Source organism: Triturus cristatus, chromosome 11, assembly GCF_964204655.1.
Source record: "Triturus cristatus chromosome 11, aTriCri1.1, whole genome shotgun sequence".
Classification (NCBI taxonomy): Eukaryota; Metazoa; Chordata; class Amphibia; order Caudata; family Salamandridae; genus Triturus; species Triturus cristatus.
The window spans coordinates 754,653,116-754,669,450 of record NC_140594.1 but is presented as its reverse complement, the minus strand read 5'-3'; the positions used below and the strand labels follow the sequence as shown (position 1 = coordinate 754,669,450).

The 16,335-nt window shown below is 46.8% G+C and overlaps 2 protein-coding genes across 2 annotated transcripts in view; one reads left to right on the top strand and one right to left on the bottom strand.

The window, feature by feature from the left end:
- The window catches only part of LOC146785406 (uncharacterized), a 2,064,968-nt gene that overhangs the window by 1,489,131 nt on the left and 559,502 nt on the right, over positions 1-16,335 (bottom strand). The window contains exons 7-10 of the mRNA XM_085634420.1: positions 14,005-14,170; positions 13,585-13,691; positions 13,240-13,467; positions 12,424-12,520 (exon numbers count right to left, since the gene is read on the bottom strand). Of these exons, the coding sequence (XP_085490546.1) occupies positions 12,424-12,520; positions 13,240-13,467; positions 13,585-13,691; positions 14,005-14,170 (598 nt within the window). The remainder of the gene's footprint in view (positions 1-12,423; positions 12,521-13,239; positions 13,468-13,584; positions 13,692-14,004; positions 14,171-16,335) is intronic.
- LOC146785408 (uncharacterized) overlaps positions 1-16,335 on the top strand; it is a 787,621-nt gene that overhangs the window by 701,856 nt on the left and 69,430 nt on the right. The window lies entirely within an intron of this gene.

Here is a 16,335-nt window from a genome sequence, read left to right as displayed (position 1 = left end):
AGGTGTGGTCACTAAACGCCCTGACTGTTTTGGGTAATGTTGGGTAATGTTAGGTGGGGGGGATCCATTGGAGGAACCGCTTGGGCCATCATGTTTGGGGCCTGGGATGGGATTCCGCCGCAATAGATACTCCTTGTTTTGGATGTATGGGGGTGGGGGGAGGCGGGGAGGTCTTGGGGGGGTTTATTGTTTAAGTGTTACGCGCCATACACGATATTCCTTGGTACGTCACCCTCACATCGTCCACCACTACACACAGTACAACTCAGGAATGGCCCACATTACGGTTAATTCTCCACTGAGGGAACTCAACATCTTAGCCTGGAACGTGCGAGGTTTACTGAATAGGGTTAAACGGGGGCGGTGCTCCATCTGGCAAAGCGTTATTCAGCCGATGTCTTGCTACTGCAAGAGACGCATCTCCTAGGTACCAAAGCCCCTTGCCTTTCGCGTTATGGGTTTGCCACAGTGTATCACTCAGGTTTCACTAGGGGTGCACGAGGCACTGCAGTCCTTATTCATCACAGAGTACCACTCCAGGTCATACAGCATTGGTCAGATCCCGGAGGCCGTTATACGGTTATTTCCGGTTATATAGCCGGTGAACAGATCACAATCTGGAGTGTCTACACCCCTCCCCCACTTGGCCAGACATTCATAGATAAAATGACAACTCTGGGAAATTCTCCCAGGCGGCCTGACGATATTGGGTGGAGATTGGAACAACCTAATGGATCCGTTAGATAGATGGCGAGCCAGGCAACCAGAGGCACCCCCCGCTAGATCTAAATTGCACATACTGGCACACACATTAGGCTGGGCAGACTCATGGTGAGTCTTTCACCTCTCAGAAGCCGGGTTCACATATACATCGTCAGTCCACACCACTTTTTCACGCCTCGACTATTTGTTCCTTCCACACAGCTGTATACACAGAGTGACCTACACATCTATCCTGCCTCAGGGTCTTTCCGATCACTCGCCAGTCCAACTTAGGCTGCGCCTGCAAACTCGTCGAGTCCCATATCGGTGGCGTATGTCCCCATGGCTGCTCCGGGGCGCCGAGTACCAGGAGATGCTCCATCAGGCAATCGCCGATTATCTTAGCTTCAATGCCGTGTCCTCCCCGCCCCCGATTATTCTCTGGGAGGCACTTAAGCCCACAATTAGGGGGGCAGATATCAGTTACCGTACCGGGGAGAAGCAGCTCCGGTTGGCGCAGACACGGGACCTGGAGGACCATTTGGTCCACCTGCAATCCCAACTGGTGGCGAATTCTGACCCCTGTGCCCGCCGCAATATGCTACACGTGCAGCAGCAGCTTCATCAGCTACATACAGATAGTGCCAGGGAGGCCTGGTTGGTGACCCAATATAGGATAGCTCAATGGGGGGATAAGTCCAGCCAGATGCTCCATAGGCTCTGCCAGGCCAGAGCATCTCTAATGCAGGTCCCCATACTAAAGTCCCCAGACGGAACATGTGCACCTCCCCCGAGGCCATGGTTCAAGCCTTTGCTGATTTTTATGCGGCGCTGTATGAGAAACGCGAAGTCATTGCTGAATCCCTCCTCGTCACCTCTCGGACGAGCAGCGCGACGCCCTGGATGTGCCCATATCCCTCAATGAGCTCAGGCAGCATTATCTAATACCCACCAGGGTCGCGCGCCGGGACCGAACGGGTTCCCGGGCGATTTCCTGCGCCCTCACATGGGGACTCTTGGACCGTGTCTGCTTAAGGCGCTACAGGAGTCCTCCGAGCAGGGCATTCTGCCCCCGGACTGGCAACATGCAGATATTGTAGTTTTTCTCAAGCCGGGCCACCCTCCTGAAGACCCGGGCTCGTATCGTCCCATCTCATTGTTGAACTTTAAGCCTAAACTGCTAGGGAAGGTTCTTGCTGACCGCCTCCAAACGTGTATCCAGGATGTGGTGCATCCAGATCAGTCTGGCTTTATGCCACAAAACTCCACCAGACACAATATCAGACGGGCCACAATGCAGTGGCCGAAGCCCACCGTCTAGGTCGCCCTGCGGCGGTCCTGTTGGAAAACATACATAAATCGTTCGATTCGCTGAGCTGGACCTATCTTTTTAAACTCTTAGAGGCCGTCAACCTGGGACCGCGCTTCCGGCCTACTTGAAATTATTATTATATAAAGACCTTACAGCAACGGTTCGTGTGGCCGGACATTGCTCAGCCCCCTTCCCCATCCGCACGGGACAAGGCAAGGGTTTCCCCTCTCCCCGCTGTTATTCGCCTTGGCGATCGAGCCCCTAGCCACATGGGTGCACCGGGACTCTGTATTCTGGGGACTAGACTGGTCGCCGAAGTGCTCAGACAGGATTGCGCTGTATGCCGACGATGCCCTTTTCTTCATATCAGATCCCTGGGCATCCGGGCGCTCCTAATCTTGCGGATTTTTGGAGAGACCTCCGGGCTATGTGCCAATCCGTCCAAATCGATCCTGTTCCCCATTTGCGGTGAACAGAGGAGCCAGGCTTGGGCCTCACAAATAATTATCGCAAACACGGGCTTTAAGTACCTCGGGTATATATTGCGCGGTGCCCTAACAAGGCTTGGTTACGCAATGTAGCCCCACTACTCCCCGCGGTCTGGGACGAGACAACGGTGTGGTTCCACCTGCCCCTTTCGCTATACGGTAGGTCCGCCATTTTTAAAATGGTGTCCTTACCACGTATCAACTGCAGAATTATCCGTATCCTATCCCCCCAATCGCAATTCCTCCACATTAATGCACTCCTGAATCGGTTTCTATGGCAGGGGGGCGTGGTCCAGGTGGCACTCACGACAAGTACCCAGTCTACGTACGGCGGTGGAATTGCAGCGGCCTGTTAGGGTAAAAGGAAGGGTTATCTTTTTTTTCCCTCCCTTTTACTCTTTTTGCGTGCATGATCTGGCATACTGGCGTGCTTGGTTTTGGCGCCTCGGCAGTTGCATATAAAGCAACCGCCTGCAGGGACTCATCGCTTGGTTTCGCTTCCGGTCCTGGGACTCGGAAGGACTTCGCCAACGGTTTCCTGTTCAGTGGAGTCGTGTTGTTTGTAGCTCCTCTATGTGGGACATTCCATTCGCCCCTGGATCGAGTGGTGCTGTCTTGGGATTTCGTTGCAAATCATCCTTCCTCCTTTCCTGTTTTGTGCCCGCATTTCAGCCCTCCAGCTTTTCGTAAGAGGGTTTGTCTCCTGGTATTTGGAATTACGAGAGCAGGTACGCGGCTGCGTGTCTGTGCTTTCCATTAACACTTCCTTGACTTTTTGCAACCTATCGAGGTAGTTATAGAACTTTGTTGGGGCGTTTTCTACGGCGAGTTCTGTTTTCAAAATACAAACTATTTTCTATCCTTGGTATCCGTTATTTTTGTTGAGTGGGTTTTTTTTTATGTCTGTGACAGACTTTTTTTCCCCATCAGGATATTAAACCTCTTTGCTTCATGAAGGTGTGGCTCATTGAGATAAGGATATCCACCCTGGAGTTAGGAATACAGGAACTTCGTAAAGCTCTAGTGAAACAGAAGCTTTGAGTACAACAAAGTCTGTTACTAAAAGTAAGGCAGTCCTTGCTTCCAACATGGGTAAGAACTTGTTCATGCCAGCGCTAAGTGTTGCCTGATCATGTATGTGAATGTGTAATTAGTGTTTGAGGCTAATCTATCTTTCTGCCTTTTGTTTCTCTCAGGGTAGATGGGCCTTTTCCCTGCCAGTCTCAGCCAGAGGGAAGTGTCCTGCTCAAGTGACGTCCCATTGTGTTTTCTTTGTTTGACCTCACCTTCTCCCGGGGTCCGTGGCAGCCGCCTCCTGGTATATAAATCGGTGATGGCTGTCAGGGCAAGGTTCGTGGATTGGGAATATCTTAGCTCCTGCAGCGTTGGTCAGTATCAGTCTGGTTTCAGGACACGGCCAATATACGGGCTTCGCAGTTACTGGTAATTAATAAATGGTGGTATGGTTCTCAGTTGGACCCGGCTTATGCCGTGGAGAGGCTCTTCATGGCGGATATCCCGCTGCTTCACCACTTATACAACAGCTCGTCCTTGGAGGCGTTTCCTCCAGCCTGCCGGACAGATATTCAGATATGGCGGCGGGCGGTTCGGTCTATGGGTTGGTGAGGTGTGCCGACCGGGGCTAACACCCTCTGGCAGGGATCTCACCTCCGGCCTGTCTCGACACTGGAGGGTTTCCGTAGGTGGGACGACATCGGGATTTCCACTCTCTGAGATATTATGCAGGGTTCCACACTTAAGTCCTTTCAGAGGTTGCAGGCAGACTTCGACCTTCACAAGTCACAGTTCCATAGGTACTTGCAGCTCCACCATGTTCTGTTCCCCCTGATATGACATCTCACGTCTCTACCAGAGTTTCACCCGCTGGAGGGCCGGCTGTTGATGGGTGACCTGGGGGCCCACAAAATCTGGCAAATCTACCAAACACTCACTACTCATTCAAAAACCACTATACACCGGACTCGGGCGGCATGGGAGGCAGACTTGCCCGCTCTGACAGATGACGATTGGACTGAGGCGCTGGATAGTCCTAGGTCCAATTTAAATGTCTCCACAGGATATATTACACACGCCTCTGCCTTTGGAAGATGGGGGCTATCCAATCCCACGCCTGTCTCTGCTGCGATTCAGACGAGGGATCGTTTCTTCACACGGTGTGGAGCTGTGGGGCACTACAACACTTCTGGTCGGCTGTCCTGTCTTGCATGGGGCGGGTTTTAGCATGGGACATTCCTGCGGACCCTAGATTGACCCTCCTTCACAGCACAGAAGGCATTGGGGAGAACAGATATAAACAACACCTTATGTTCTTGGGCCTTACGCTGGCAAAGCGTGACATTGCACTGCATTGGAAGGACACGTCCCCACCCGGTGTAGCAAATTGGAAGAAGGCCATGGATAGATGAATGTCAGCGGAGGTTGCGGTGTTTCAGGCGTGAGGCTGCCCGCAAAAGCATTGGAAGATGTGGGACAAATATCGGGGTATTGATTTGTCCTTAATGTCACGACCCATGGCTCAAGATCCTCTAGAACGTCTGGTGGTGAATGATTTACCTGTTTAATGTGAAGGACTCATGCAAATGTGGACGGTATTCCATTCGATGTGTATGTGCTATGTGGGTGACGGTGTGTATGGCTCGCAGTTGGGGGGAGGGGGTGGGGGTGGGGGTGGCTGTTGGTCTGATGTTCTGCAGACCTGCTGGGAGGAAAGCTTGCAGTTCCCAACGCTTTTACCATATGCCTTATATCTATATGTTTATTGCTGGACTTGGCCCATCTGGTACTAGAGAAAATCAATAAAACGAGCACGAGCAGCAGATACAAACAAGAATAAGTCTTACCCGGTACTGCGGCAGCGTCTGCAGCAGATTACAAGCCAGTTACCAGTTTGTGATTCTCCACGGAAAACACGCCAGAGCTACCCTCGTCGCAGTGGAAGTTGCCGCTGTGGGTCCTGATGCGGCTGCGCATGGCGTCGTCCTGCAGGGGGCGCTTTCGGTCTTCTGAACATGAAGACCGCTGGACTGTTTTTTTCAAAATGGAGCCGCTGCGTTGGTTATAACCAAGACCAACCAACGCACGTCTTACAATACCAATAAACGGTATCACAATATTAGCATTTTCATTTCAAGTTTATGTGGAATAAAAGTACAGTTTAATGTCGCATTTGAGTTTTTAATTTTTTAACCGCGTCCCGGTGGGCTGCAAAAACACTGCCGAAAATGGTTTTGCTGAGCAGCGTCGAAGAAAACAAGCAAAAGCAAAAGCATGGCGCGTTGTGTGTAACCTGACCCACGAGGAATGCAGCTGCCACCCTGCGCGCCGCTGCTCGCTCCTGAGAGCAAAACGCCATGGGAGTGAACATTAAAAAAGAAAGGTGGGACATGCACCCGCCTTTAGCCATTTTCATGCTTTCATTACTGAAAGACACATGCAAAAGCCAATCCTATGTGTGGGAGGAGTCAGACCCACACGGAGTAGTTTAGAGTGGTTACAAGAAGCCTCGCAGAGCAGCGCAGGCACACTGGCTCAGGCTCAACCTAACAAACTCTTCGAACCTAACACTGAAGATTGCTCTCAAATCAGGGCCTCTGAGGAAAAACACCCAAATCAGTATGGATCGCGCAATAGTCAAAAGGAGACTCTACAACCCTGTACGATCAGCAATCTTCGTGCAATTCCAATAAACATAACACCTACCAAGGAAAATATACAACAGAAGGACACGATTACAAACCAAAAATAAAACAAAGAGCCCTGACGACCACAAACGGAAATGACAGGGTAACAAAAGCAGCCAGAACAAGTAGTAATGAACCACTATACCCGCACTGTAGAATAAAGAGTGATGAATTCCAACATGAAAAGCAGAATAATGGTCCCCAGGAAGAATTGACCATCCGGAGGACCCCAACTACAAACAATATGGAGGACGTGGACGATCGGAAGCAAGCCCCCCACAAAAAACATCGATTGCGGATCAATCTGAAGATCTACAAACTCTAGAGTATATTTCGCAAGAGAAGTGGGACATCCTTAACAGAGGAAACATCCTGAAGCTCTGCTCAAACATGCCGGGTGTAGAGAAAATAAAAAACACACACATCAACAGTGTGGCATTCCTTGTCCCAGAACCCGGTGATATAACAGAAGTAACTTTCTCCAACCATGTCATGGCAAGTGCCTTAAGGGAAAATTAAAATCGATTAGACGACTGGGGGATTCAGATAAGAAACCCAGTAGTGACAAAATAACCAGCGATTTTAAAAAACAGGAGCAGACACAGTGCTGCAGGCAAAACAAGAAAGTAAACTACAAGCAAGAGAGAACAGTAGGAACACAACAAAACTTTCCACCGGTTCCATCCTGCACTGCACCAAAGACAGACCAAGAACTAGGGAGTGGAGTGAAGATCTAATACAAATCACAATGGATGCATAAGGGGGCAAATGTCAATGCCTAGCAAAGAGGAAGAATACTAAAGACTGGTCCTGGCTACCAAGAGCCCTAAACCCTCGCCCCTAACACCTTGGATGCTCTCTAAATAAGAATAATAAGGGTCCCAAGCTAAAAATCTGTCTGTGGAATGTTTAGGGTCTAAATGATGATGAAGACAAAAGGGTCGCAATACAACTCAAGAAATATGATATCATTGCAGTGCAAGAAACTTGGGCCCTGCTTTCAACACCATGGCTGGACTACACCGTCTATGAATCAAACGCTACAGCCTCACAAGTAGGGGGGCCACGTCTCAGGAGGGGGGCAATATACGTCAAAAATAACTTGGCAGTCCAGGTTTCACAACTATGTGATGGAAATGGAGATTACATATTCCTTAAGGCAAGGCTCTTAAAATCCGATACGTCCAGCCAGGACCAGCACTCCATGACCTTAGGTTGCATTTATCTTCATCCATCTAAGCTTAAACGAGAAGCAACGCCAAGTAGACTGGTACCAGTAATAAGTGATGTCTACTCAGAGCACCCTGACGACTTAGGGATAATAAGGGGGGCTTTCAACCCCAGTCTGATGGATTCAGATTTAAACTCCTCCCTGGTAGCATTGGACGATTCTATATGATCTATCCGGACATAAGCAGTCAGGACCAACGAAAAGACAATCATGGACTCAAACTGCCAGCCTAGCTCAACCAACTGGGCCTTCAAAACCTAAACAGAAGATCAGCCACCGACTCCCAAGCAATTACACTCACTCTTCCCACTCTAGACTGGCCACACTGGATTACATTTAGATTTCGATTGCCCATTTTCAAGCAACTCAAGATTTTGTTGTTAACTCCATCAGTGGCAAGAGACCACGCAATTATCGCCTGAGATGTTCTATCCCTGCAATGTCACCAGCCAAAAATCAAATTGATCGGTGAGGATGAAAATCTGGAACCAATAAAAAAAATAAGGTGGTCGACAGACCATCACGAAAAAAATAAACAAAGAAGTGGAATCCCTTTTGGACAAAACAACCCAGGAAAATGGCGAATTATCCATGACAAAATCTTGGGAACACCTCTTGGAAGAAATAAGAGAAAAATTAACCACGGTATGAAACAAAGACCTAATAAACTAACCCCAAAAGACGATCGTCTCACAAAGGAGAAACAATCAATAGCGATAATAAAACGCAAATTAAACAACATCATGTGTAAAACCACAAACGACTTGTCTGAATATAGATCATTATGGGCAAAAGTCCCAGCAATCAGCCATGACTAAAGGAAAGCATGTTTCTCCTATATGAGAACAATAGAACAAAATCACTGGGAGAAACTACATGAAATAATAAAATCACAAGACCAGAAGCGATTTTGGAACTGGATGAATAATTGATTTAGATAAAATCAGCAACCTGCAAATACAAACATCTTGCCCATAGCGTGGGAAAACCACATAGAAGTCCTATATGTGAAGTCAACTAGTTACAAGGGTGAAAATCCTAACATGAGGGTCATTAACAATGCATCAATGACCATGGAGCCACAAAACCGATCCCATGACCAAAAAGAAATAACATCCGACGTGGTCATGCACCTCATTAAAAAAAATGCGATCTGGAGGAGCACCTGGCCCAAATGGCATTCCGTCCATGGTGTATAAAGGGTCGGCTGGGAAAGGGGCCACAATTATGGCGCCCTTATTCAGGGAGTACAGGTCGGGAAGAAGCATCCCCGAGTCATGGAGGGGCTCCATCTTAGTCCCAATATCCCAATATACAAAAAAGGCTTGCAATCTAACCTAGAAAATTACCGAATGATCGTCTTCTTAGACGCAGATGGAAAGTGCTATTCCAGCACACTATCACAAGAACGGACGGCTTGGGCAGAAGTGCGCAAACTGAATCCGTAAACGCAAACAGGCTTTCAAAAGGGATCTCACATTGAAGATAACTTGGTCTGTATGTACCATCTGATCGAGACAACACTCGCAACAAACGGAGGGCTTTGTAGTTAGCCTACATCGACTTCCAAACAGCGTTCAACAGTGTAACCCGCCCGAGATTGTGGATGAAACTCAAAAACTGGGGCATGGACAATACATCATTAAATGCACTGGTCACCTTCTACTCGGAAACCTGGGTCAAGATCAGAGTCTCTTCTTGCTGGTCCACGACCCAAACAAAAAAAAACGAACAAAGTATTAAAGCAAGGATGTATGCTGGCCCCAATACTTTTTAACCTGTATTTGGAGGATTTACCAGATTATCTGGCTGATGCCCGCGCTTTTACCCTAGATTCGCCAGAACTAAAATCCAATCACTACAATACGCAGATGACACAATATTGCTCGACCAAACTCCGATCAGGCTACAGCGGGCTTCTCACTGCATTGTCATCTTACTGCAAAGTAAATAATCTGAAAATAAATACAGCTAAAACAAAGGTGACAATAATCTCTACACAAATAAAGAGGAGAGTCTCATGGCATGTTGATAATAAACCCATAGAGATAGTTACAGCATACAGGTACTTGGGAGTATGGATCAACCATAAAGGAAGGCAGTCCACTCACATCACTGCAATGCAAGGCACAATCGCTAGAGGGGACCTTCTGCAGAGCAAGGAAAGCCATGAGCACACATGAATTTCCACCCCCAATTTGAGTAATGAGGGTGAAATTCCTGCCATCAGTTGCCCATGGTGCAATAGCCTTTAAAGATAAAATGTCACTGTGGCTGGACAGCGCCCAGTCAGCCTGCTCCCGAAGAGTATTTTTCTACTAACTTCTACCTCCCATGCGCAAATCCATACGGAATTTAATCTGACATCTCAAAAGTGGATACTAAAAAAACAGGTTCATAGCCTACTGTTAAAAGCCAAACAAGCACAGGACAACTCGTTAAAGAAGTGCATCTGGTTAATGATAAGCAATCCAGGATCAACATTGCATGACTTTTGAACACATTGCGTCAAAGTATTGAAAGCTCATGAATTATAGTCTGCCCCTACACCCTTACCCGCAGCAGCAAAAGAAGCAAAGGTTATGTGAGCTGACAGTGATGCACTAAACTTGAAAAATTCAAGTCATGGAAGTTGGGCTTCAAAATTATATAGCAGCAGGGGCCTGCCACATTACCTGTCCTCTCCCTTAAAGCCAACAATGAAGCGTAGAATGAATGAAAGGCGACTCAATGCAGTTGGTGGTACGCTTCATGAAATTTCTATCTGCTGTAAAAGCCATGCTGGATTCTGACTATCACACAGAATTATAAATGCGAAATGCCGTGCCAATCATTTTATTCTCCATGTCTCTACAGTTGACAAAGTGATGTTTAAACTTTTTTAACATGATGGCAAACCGCTGTATTCTTTCTTATAACATTGGAAACTACGCACCTTATAATGATTTTAACTGAGCTTGATTGCAGTGATTTTAATAAATTGTGCAATAAAAACCTATCTATCTATCTATCTATCTATCTATCTATCTATCTATCTATCTATCTATCTATCTATCTATCTATCGAGGATAAGAATGGCTTTGAGAAGGGGTCCCTTTGGGAAACTACTTGAGGAGGAAAATGGTCTTTACAATGAGGCTGAGATATGTGTACCATGTCCCTGCAAATAAACAAAGCTTGCCTGAACCACGCATCTGCCTTAACCACGCATATGCATGGTTAAGGCAGATAGCGTCTAGTGTCTGGATGGGTGAGGGGAGGGGAACAGGATGTGTTGGAACAGGAAGCTCCAGACGCGGACAGGAAGTAGGCCTGGGGCCGGGTTGAGAGGGGATCGTTTCAGGGGTGGGATCAGTTTTAGGGCTCAGGGTGCGGGGAGGGTCGAGGTAGTTTTTTAAAGAGGGTAGGGCTTTAGGGCACCGATCGAGGGGGGAGATTGGGGTAGTTTTAAGGGCTGGGACGGGTTTGGGGGGGTAGTTTTTAGGGATGGGTCAGTTTTAGGGCTGAGTGCGGGAGGTTGGGGCAATCTTTTTAAAGGAGCCAGGGTTTTAGGGCTCAAGGTGGGGTAGTTTTAAAGGCAGGGCGGGGTAAGTTTTAGGACTCATGATGGGGGGGCTGGGGTCAGGGTAGTTTTTGGTAGGGGCCAGGGTTTTAGGCCTCAGAGTGGGGAGAGGGGAAGGGATAGTTTTAAGGTCAGAGTGGGTCGGCATTAGGGCTCAGGGCGACGGGGTTGGGTAGTTTTTTGAAGGAGCAGGGTTTTAGGGCTTAGGGTGGGAGAAAGGGTCGTTTTTAATGGCGGGGTAAGTTTAAGGGCTCACGGTGGGGGGGATGGGGTCGGGGTTGTTTTTGGTAGGGGGCAGGGTTTTAGGCCTTAGGATGGGAAGGGGTAATTTCAAGGGCACGGCGGGGTCGGTGTTAGGGCTCAGGGCAGGAGGGGATCGGGGTAGTGGTAATGCATCAAGCATATCCCTTCAGCAAACATGCCTTTACAACACAATTTTTTGTAAAGGCATGCAAGGTAAAGGAATGCGTGGTTAATGCACATTTGTTATTGCAACAGCGTTATAGAGGCATGCGTTGTTCAGCCATGCATGCTTCTTTCATACAACCACTTAAGGGAGAAGAAATCATTTGTTCAGATTAGAGGAATATAGTTCAAGACAGTGTGAGGGAAAGTTAAAGAATGATGGCATGGTGGTATGTGGGAAGGACAGCAAGAGATGTGCGAGTATAGGATATAGAAGTATAAGTTGAGAATAACCGAAGACTGGAGATGATCGGAAGGGAGTGAGTGTCTCTAGAGAAGAATTTTTGAGTGGAAAAGACAGTATGTATAAGCAGAAAATAATGAATGATTAACATTTTACATAGGAAGGACACCAAAAAGAGATTGTGGAACAAGACTGAGACTGTTTGAGGGAAAGACAGCAAGAGGCTGTGTGAAAGAAGAGAAAGAGATAATGTATGAATAAAGGGCAGTACCACAGAACAATTAGGAGGAAAACACTCTACAGGGGGAGGAAAGGGAAAGAGAGGGGCCATCATAAGCAAGTACAAGGAGATACCAAACTTTGAGAAATAGACTAAGCAACAATAGCAAGAATCAGTGAGTGGAAATCTAGCAAACAGATATAACGAGAGAGTGGCTGCAGACTGAGTGACGGAGTAACACAGACAATGCAACAAAAAAGGGCTTGGCATACAGAACCAGCAAGAGTGGGGCAGACACAGCCAGCTAGAGGGTGGGATAGACAGAACAAGCAAGAGGACAGGGCGGAGAGAGAAAAAGAGAGAGCAGGGCATACAGTCATCCTGGAATGTGGCAGACTGAGCCAGCATGACAACGGTAAAACAGAACCTGAGGGATGAAGGGGAATGGATCCAGTGGGACGCATATGCAGAGGCAAAGGTAAATATAGTGAGGCAGAGAGATGGTGATAGACGAAACTAGATCGAACAGATAACTTGCAAAACTAAGTATGTTGTTACCAGCTTTTGATAGTCTTGTCTCAGAGAGGCAATGGTTTTCTCTTTCTTGTTGTTTTGTTCTTTCAACTTTTCCACTTCAACCACTAAGTCAGAAATCCTAAAGGACACAAGCAAGGTAAAGTACAGTCTAAATTAACATGAGGCGTGTAATTTAAAGGTCCGGCAAAACTTTGACTCAAATGCATGTACACAACTTTATCCTGACTAACACATGCAGTTTGAGCGCAACACATTTATAAATATAGAGCACCAACTGAATTAGTATTGATTGCTGAAACCTCTGAGAAAGTACATTATATTACATGCTAAACTGAATGCTGAATGTTCAATGAGCCTGCAGCAGCTGGCAGAAGCGGATATGTCAAAAGAAATGAAACAGACCAGAATCTTCGGTCAGGGTGCTATTTGGTAACCTCTTGCCCAAAGCTCCTTTGACTGTTTACGTATTGGGACACTCACTTTATAAGAGGGATCGCCTGAGGGTACCAGCTATCACAATTCTCCTCAAAGATGTCTACGATTAGTATCATGATCCCTGTTTCAATCAAACAAGTTCCCTCTTTTCTGACTTAGAATATTTAAGTGTGTGTAATTTATTTTTAATCTAACACAATAAAAATGAGCCAAAAACTACATTTACCTTAAGCTAACACCAGTTACACTAAGCGATGGGCACCTTTAATGAGACAAAGTGTGTGGTCTGAGCGGGGGGTTCTCAGCTGCATGTGCATTCTACCCTTTCCATCAACCTTTGGCACAGACTTGGAGAATGATCCTGTATCAACATTCAGATGTTTAAAGTTCTGGTTTACTCACCTAGAGTTCAGCTCCACCTTCTCAGTATCCCAACGGCTCTGCAGCTGAATCATCTCCCGCACCTTGTCGCGGAGCTGCTGCTCCAGACGAGCTCCATGCAATGTCTGTTTCTCCAGTGAGGAAACAGTGCTACTCTGTGACAAGCGTATGTTGGAATCTAGATTCAGGCAGGCGGTCTGAAGACGTCGAGTTGTCCTGGCTGTGTCAGTTTTTAGCTCATAAAGGCCCCTGAAAAATGTGAACACAACATTTTCTACATAGTAGGGAAGATTCTGCCACAGTGTCCTGCATCACGAGTGGAGCATGGGCCAGAGCCCAGCTTCCCAATAAAGATCCAGAACTCACCTTTCTGCGGCCGCACGAAGCTCTGCAAAGTTGCTTCGGAGAGTCACAGTCTGGCGCCAGAGTGCGAGGATCCCACTGTGCTCATTGCTCAAACATTTGTTGTAGTTCTAATGTGAGATCACCAGAGAAAACAAGTCAAATCCAAAACACTGGAAATCAATTACTCATGCGAGCCAGTAAGCAGTGAACTACAATCCAATATAAATCAAATGTCTTTGGACGGGTTTAGACTGATAGCTAAAATGCAATGCTGAGATGAAAATAATAGGGCTAACACAACTATGTTACCTAGGCTGTTACCCACGTTGCTGTGGTTGGAAGATGTACTACAGGTGTGGAACCTCGGACACAAGGCTGATACTTGATTACAAATAAAATATTACAGTACCAGCTTGGAGCATAGTGGAAATAAGAACTCACCTCTCTGTCTTTCTTCCACTGGGAACCCTGCTGCTCAAGTTCGACTCTGGTTCTATGCAGTTCGGAGGTGGCCATCTCCAGTTCCTCTGCCAGTTTGTGATTGGATGATTCCCTCTGGTCCAGCTGCTCCCGGAGAAGCATGTTCACCTGAGACAGGCCAGTACTCCTGGATGGGAAAACAACAGCCCATGCCCTTCTGGTCAATATGTTGGGTGTTGTCACCCTGCAGAAAATCTAGCAAACCGTATAATATTCTTTTCAAATCTGTTGTATGTTTTGGAAAATGTACTGGTTAGGCCCCTGTTACTATGGGAGTAACTATTGTGTTACTACACTGCAACAATACGTTGCACGACTGTGAGAAGTTGCTTCTTTTATTATGTGCATGATTGAGGCTTCAGAGGCCTTAGTGGTGAACAGGTGCAAATCCAATGAAGCATGATGTGTTTTGAGGTCTAACATGGGCGATCGATGATGTGTCTTACCTTTTGTAAGCAATGTTTATGTTAGAACTCAGAGAAAGAACTCACCGTGTATCGAAATAAAACAATCCCAAAACATTCTAATGGTATGACAAGTCGACAAAAGAGCATGAAGTAGCATAAAGTAGTCCATACATTATATTACCACAGTGATATTCTTCCAGTTTCCTGAGAATTTTACGAGTAGCATCATCTATGTGTCCAAATCTCACCTTGTACTATACAGGGTTATATTTTGCTACCCTCTCTGGTGGTTATCCGAGGTCTTCAAGGATGAAGCAGGCCTTTGCCTCCTTCGTTTTACTCCGCAGGACTTCTTGTTCTCACAGAGGAGGGATAATGTATATTTCAAGTGTGGTTTTTTGCCCAAGTAATGGGGAATTCTATTTTATTTTCTCAGGTGTGCTCGCTACTCTGGTGGAGTTTAATATTCCTGTAAAATACCCCACATGACTGTTGTTGGTCATCTTAGCATTCCAACAGGTTATGTTGCTGTGGACTTGTAGCTCCATGCTGTAGATTTTCAGATTCAATGGAGGGTTTGTTCACTTGGTCTTTCTAGTGCTTGATGATAGGTGTAGTCCAAGTCACTGTGTTGTGCTTGAACTTAAAACTGTGTTAAAAGGACTTACCTGGAACGGCCTACCGCTGCCTCTCCTCTTCCCTCTTCTTCTTTCTGTCTCCAGTTCCAGCCAGCAGTAGGAAGCACACAGGTTCCCCTTAGCCAATGACAAGGCTGCAATGCAGCATTGCGATTGGTCTGAGTACAGTGGATCGGTGCTCTGACGGAAACATGGAGCCTGTGCATGTTCCTCACCAGACTGTGTAATGCTGCCTGGTGGGTAACATGCAAAGTGTGCATGACTGTTTGGCCAGCCCAAAAGAGACTGCCAAACAGTGATGCGCCATTAGGGAGTGCAAACCATTCCTCCCATTGATCTGGCCAGCCACGACCCGCCACGGACTGCAGTAAAAATAAATGATAATAACAAGACGTTATTATCATTTTATTTTTCCTTTTGAGCAGTGGGGTGATGCTCCTCCGCCTTAGCGGAGGAGCCGCCACTGATTTTACCTAAAAACAGATGGGAAGCCCTTTTTTTAGGAGCACCCCACACTTTCAAACAGCAAACCTCATTAATGAGAGCTCTACAACGCAACACTGCTTTTTCATTCAATTCAAGGATCCTCATTTCTCATCCATCCTCTATTGTCATTGGTGGTATTAGACACAATGCTTTTTGTGACATACTTACTGTGTGGACAGAATCAAGGCTCCTGAGGTAAAGGGCAATTTCCCTGAAGCAACTCCCCTTTTTGGAGCTGGAAGTGCCTTGGGCCAGAAGCCCTGGCCCTGCATTGTCAAGTTACACCATTCCCAGCAAGAACATAAAAAGTGTCTGGTAAGTACACCTTTTTAAAAAAGAGGCAACAGAAGTCCAGAAAGACGAAGAAAAGTGCAAAAAGAAGCAAGAGATATGCAGAAAAAACCAACAGAGGTGCAGAAAGAGGCCTTGTTGCAAAGTCATCCTGTGCCCCCAACTTTTTGCAGACTGGCATTGGTGGTAACTGACTGACTAACCAGGCCCGGAGCCAGTGCTATGCTGAAAGACACTTAGTGTCTTACAGTGAAAACACCTACATACACTACGGTACACTATGGGTTGGGGTACCCCTGTGAATGACATGAACTCCCCTGTAAGGCCCTTGTACATAATAGGGCAGGGGGATTAAAACTACCTCTAAGTCAGAGGTGCAGAAAGAGGCAAGAGAAGTGCAGAAAAAAGCAACAGAGGTGCTGAAAGAGGCTCGAAGGGTGCATAAAGAGGCAAGAGAAGTGCAGAAAGAA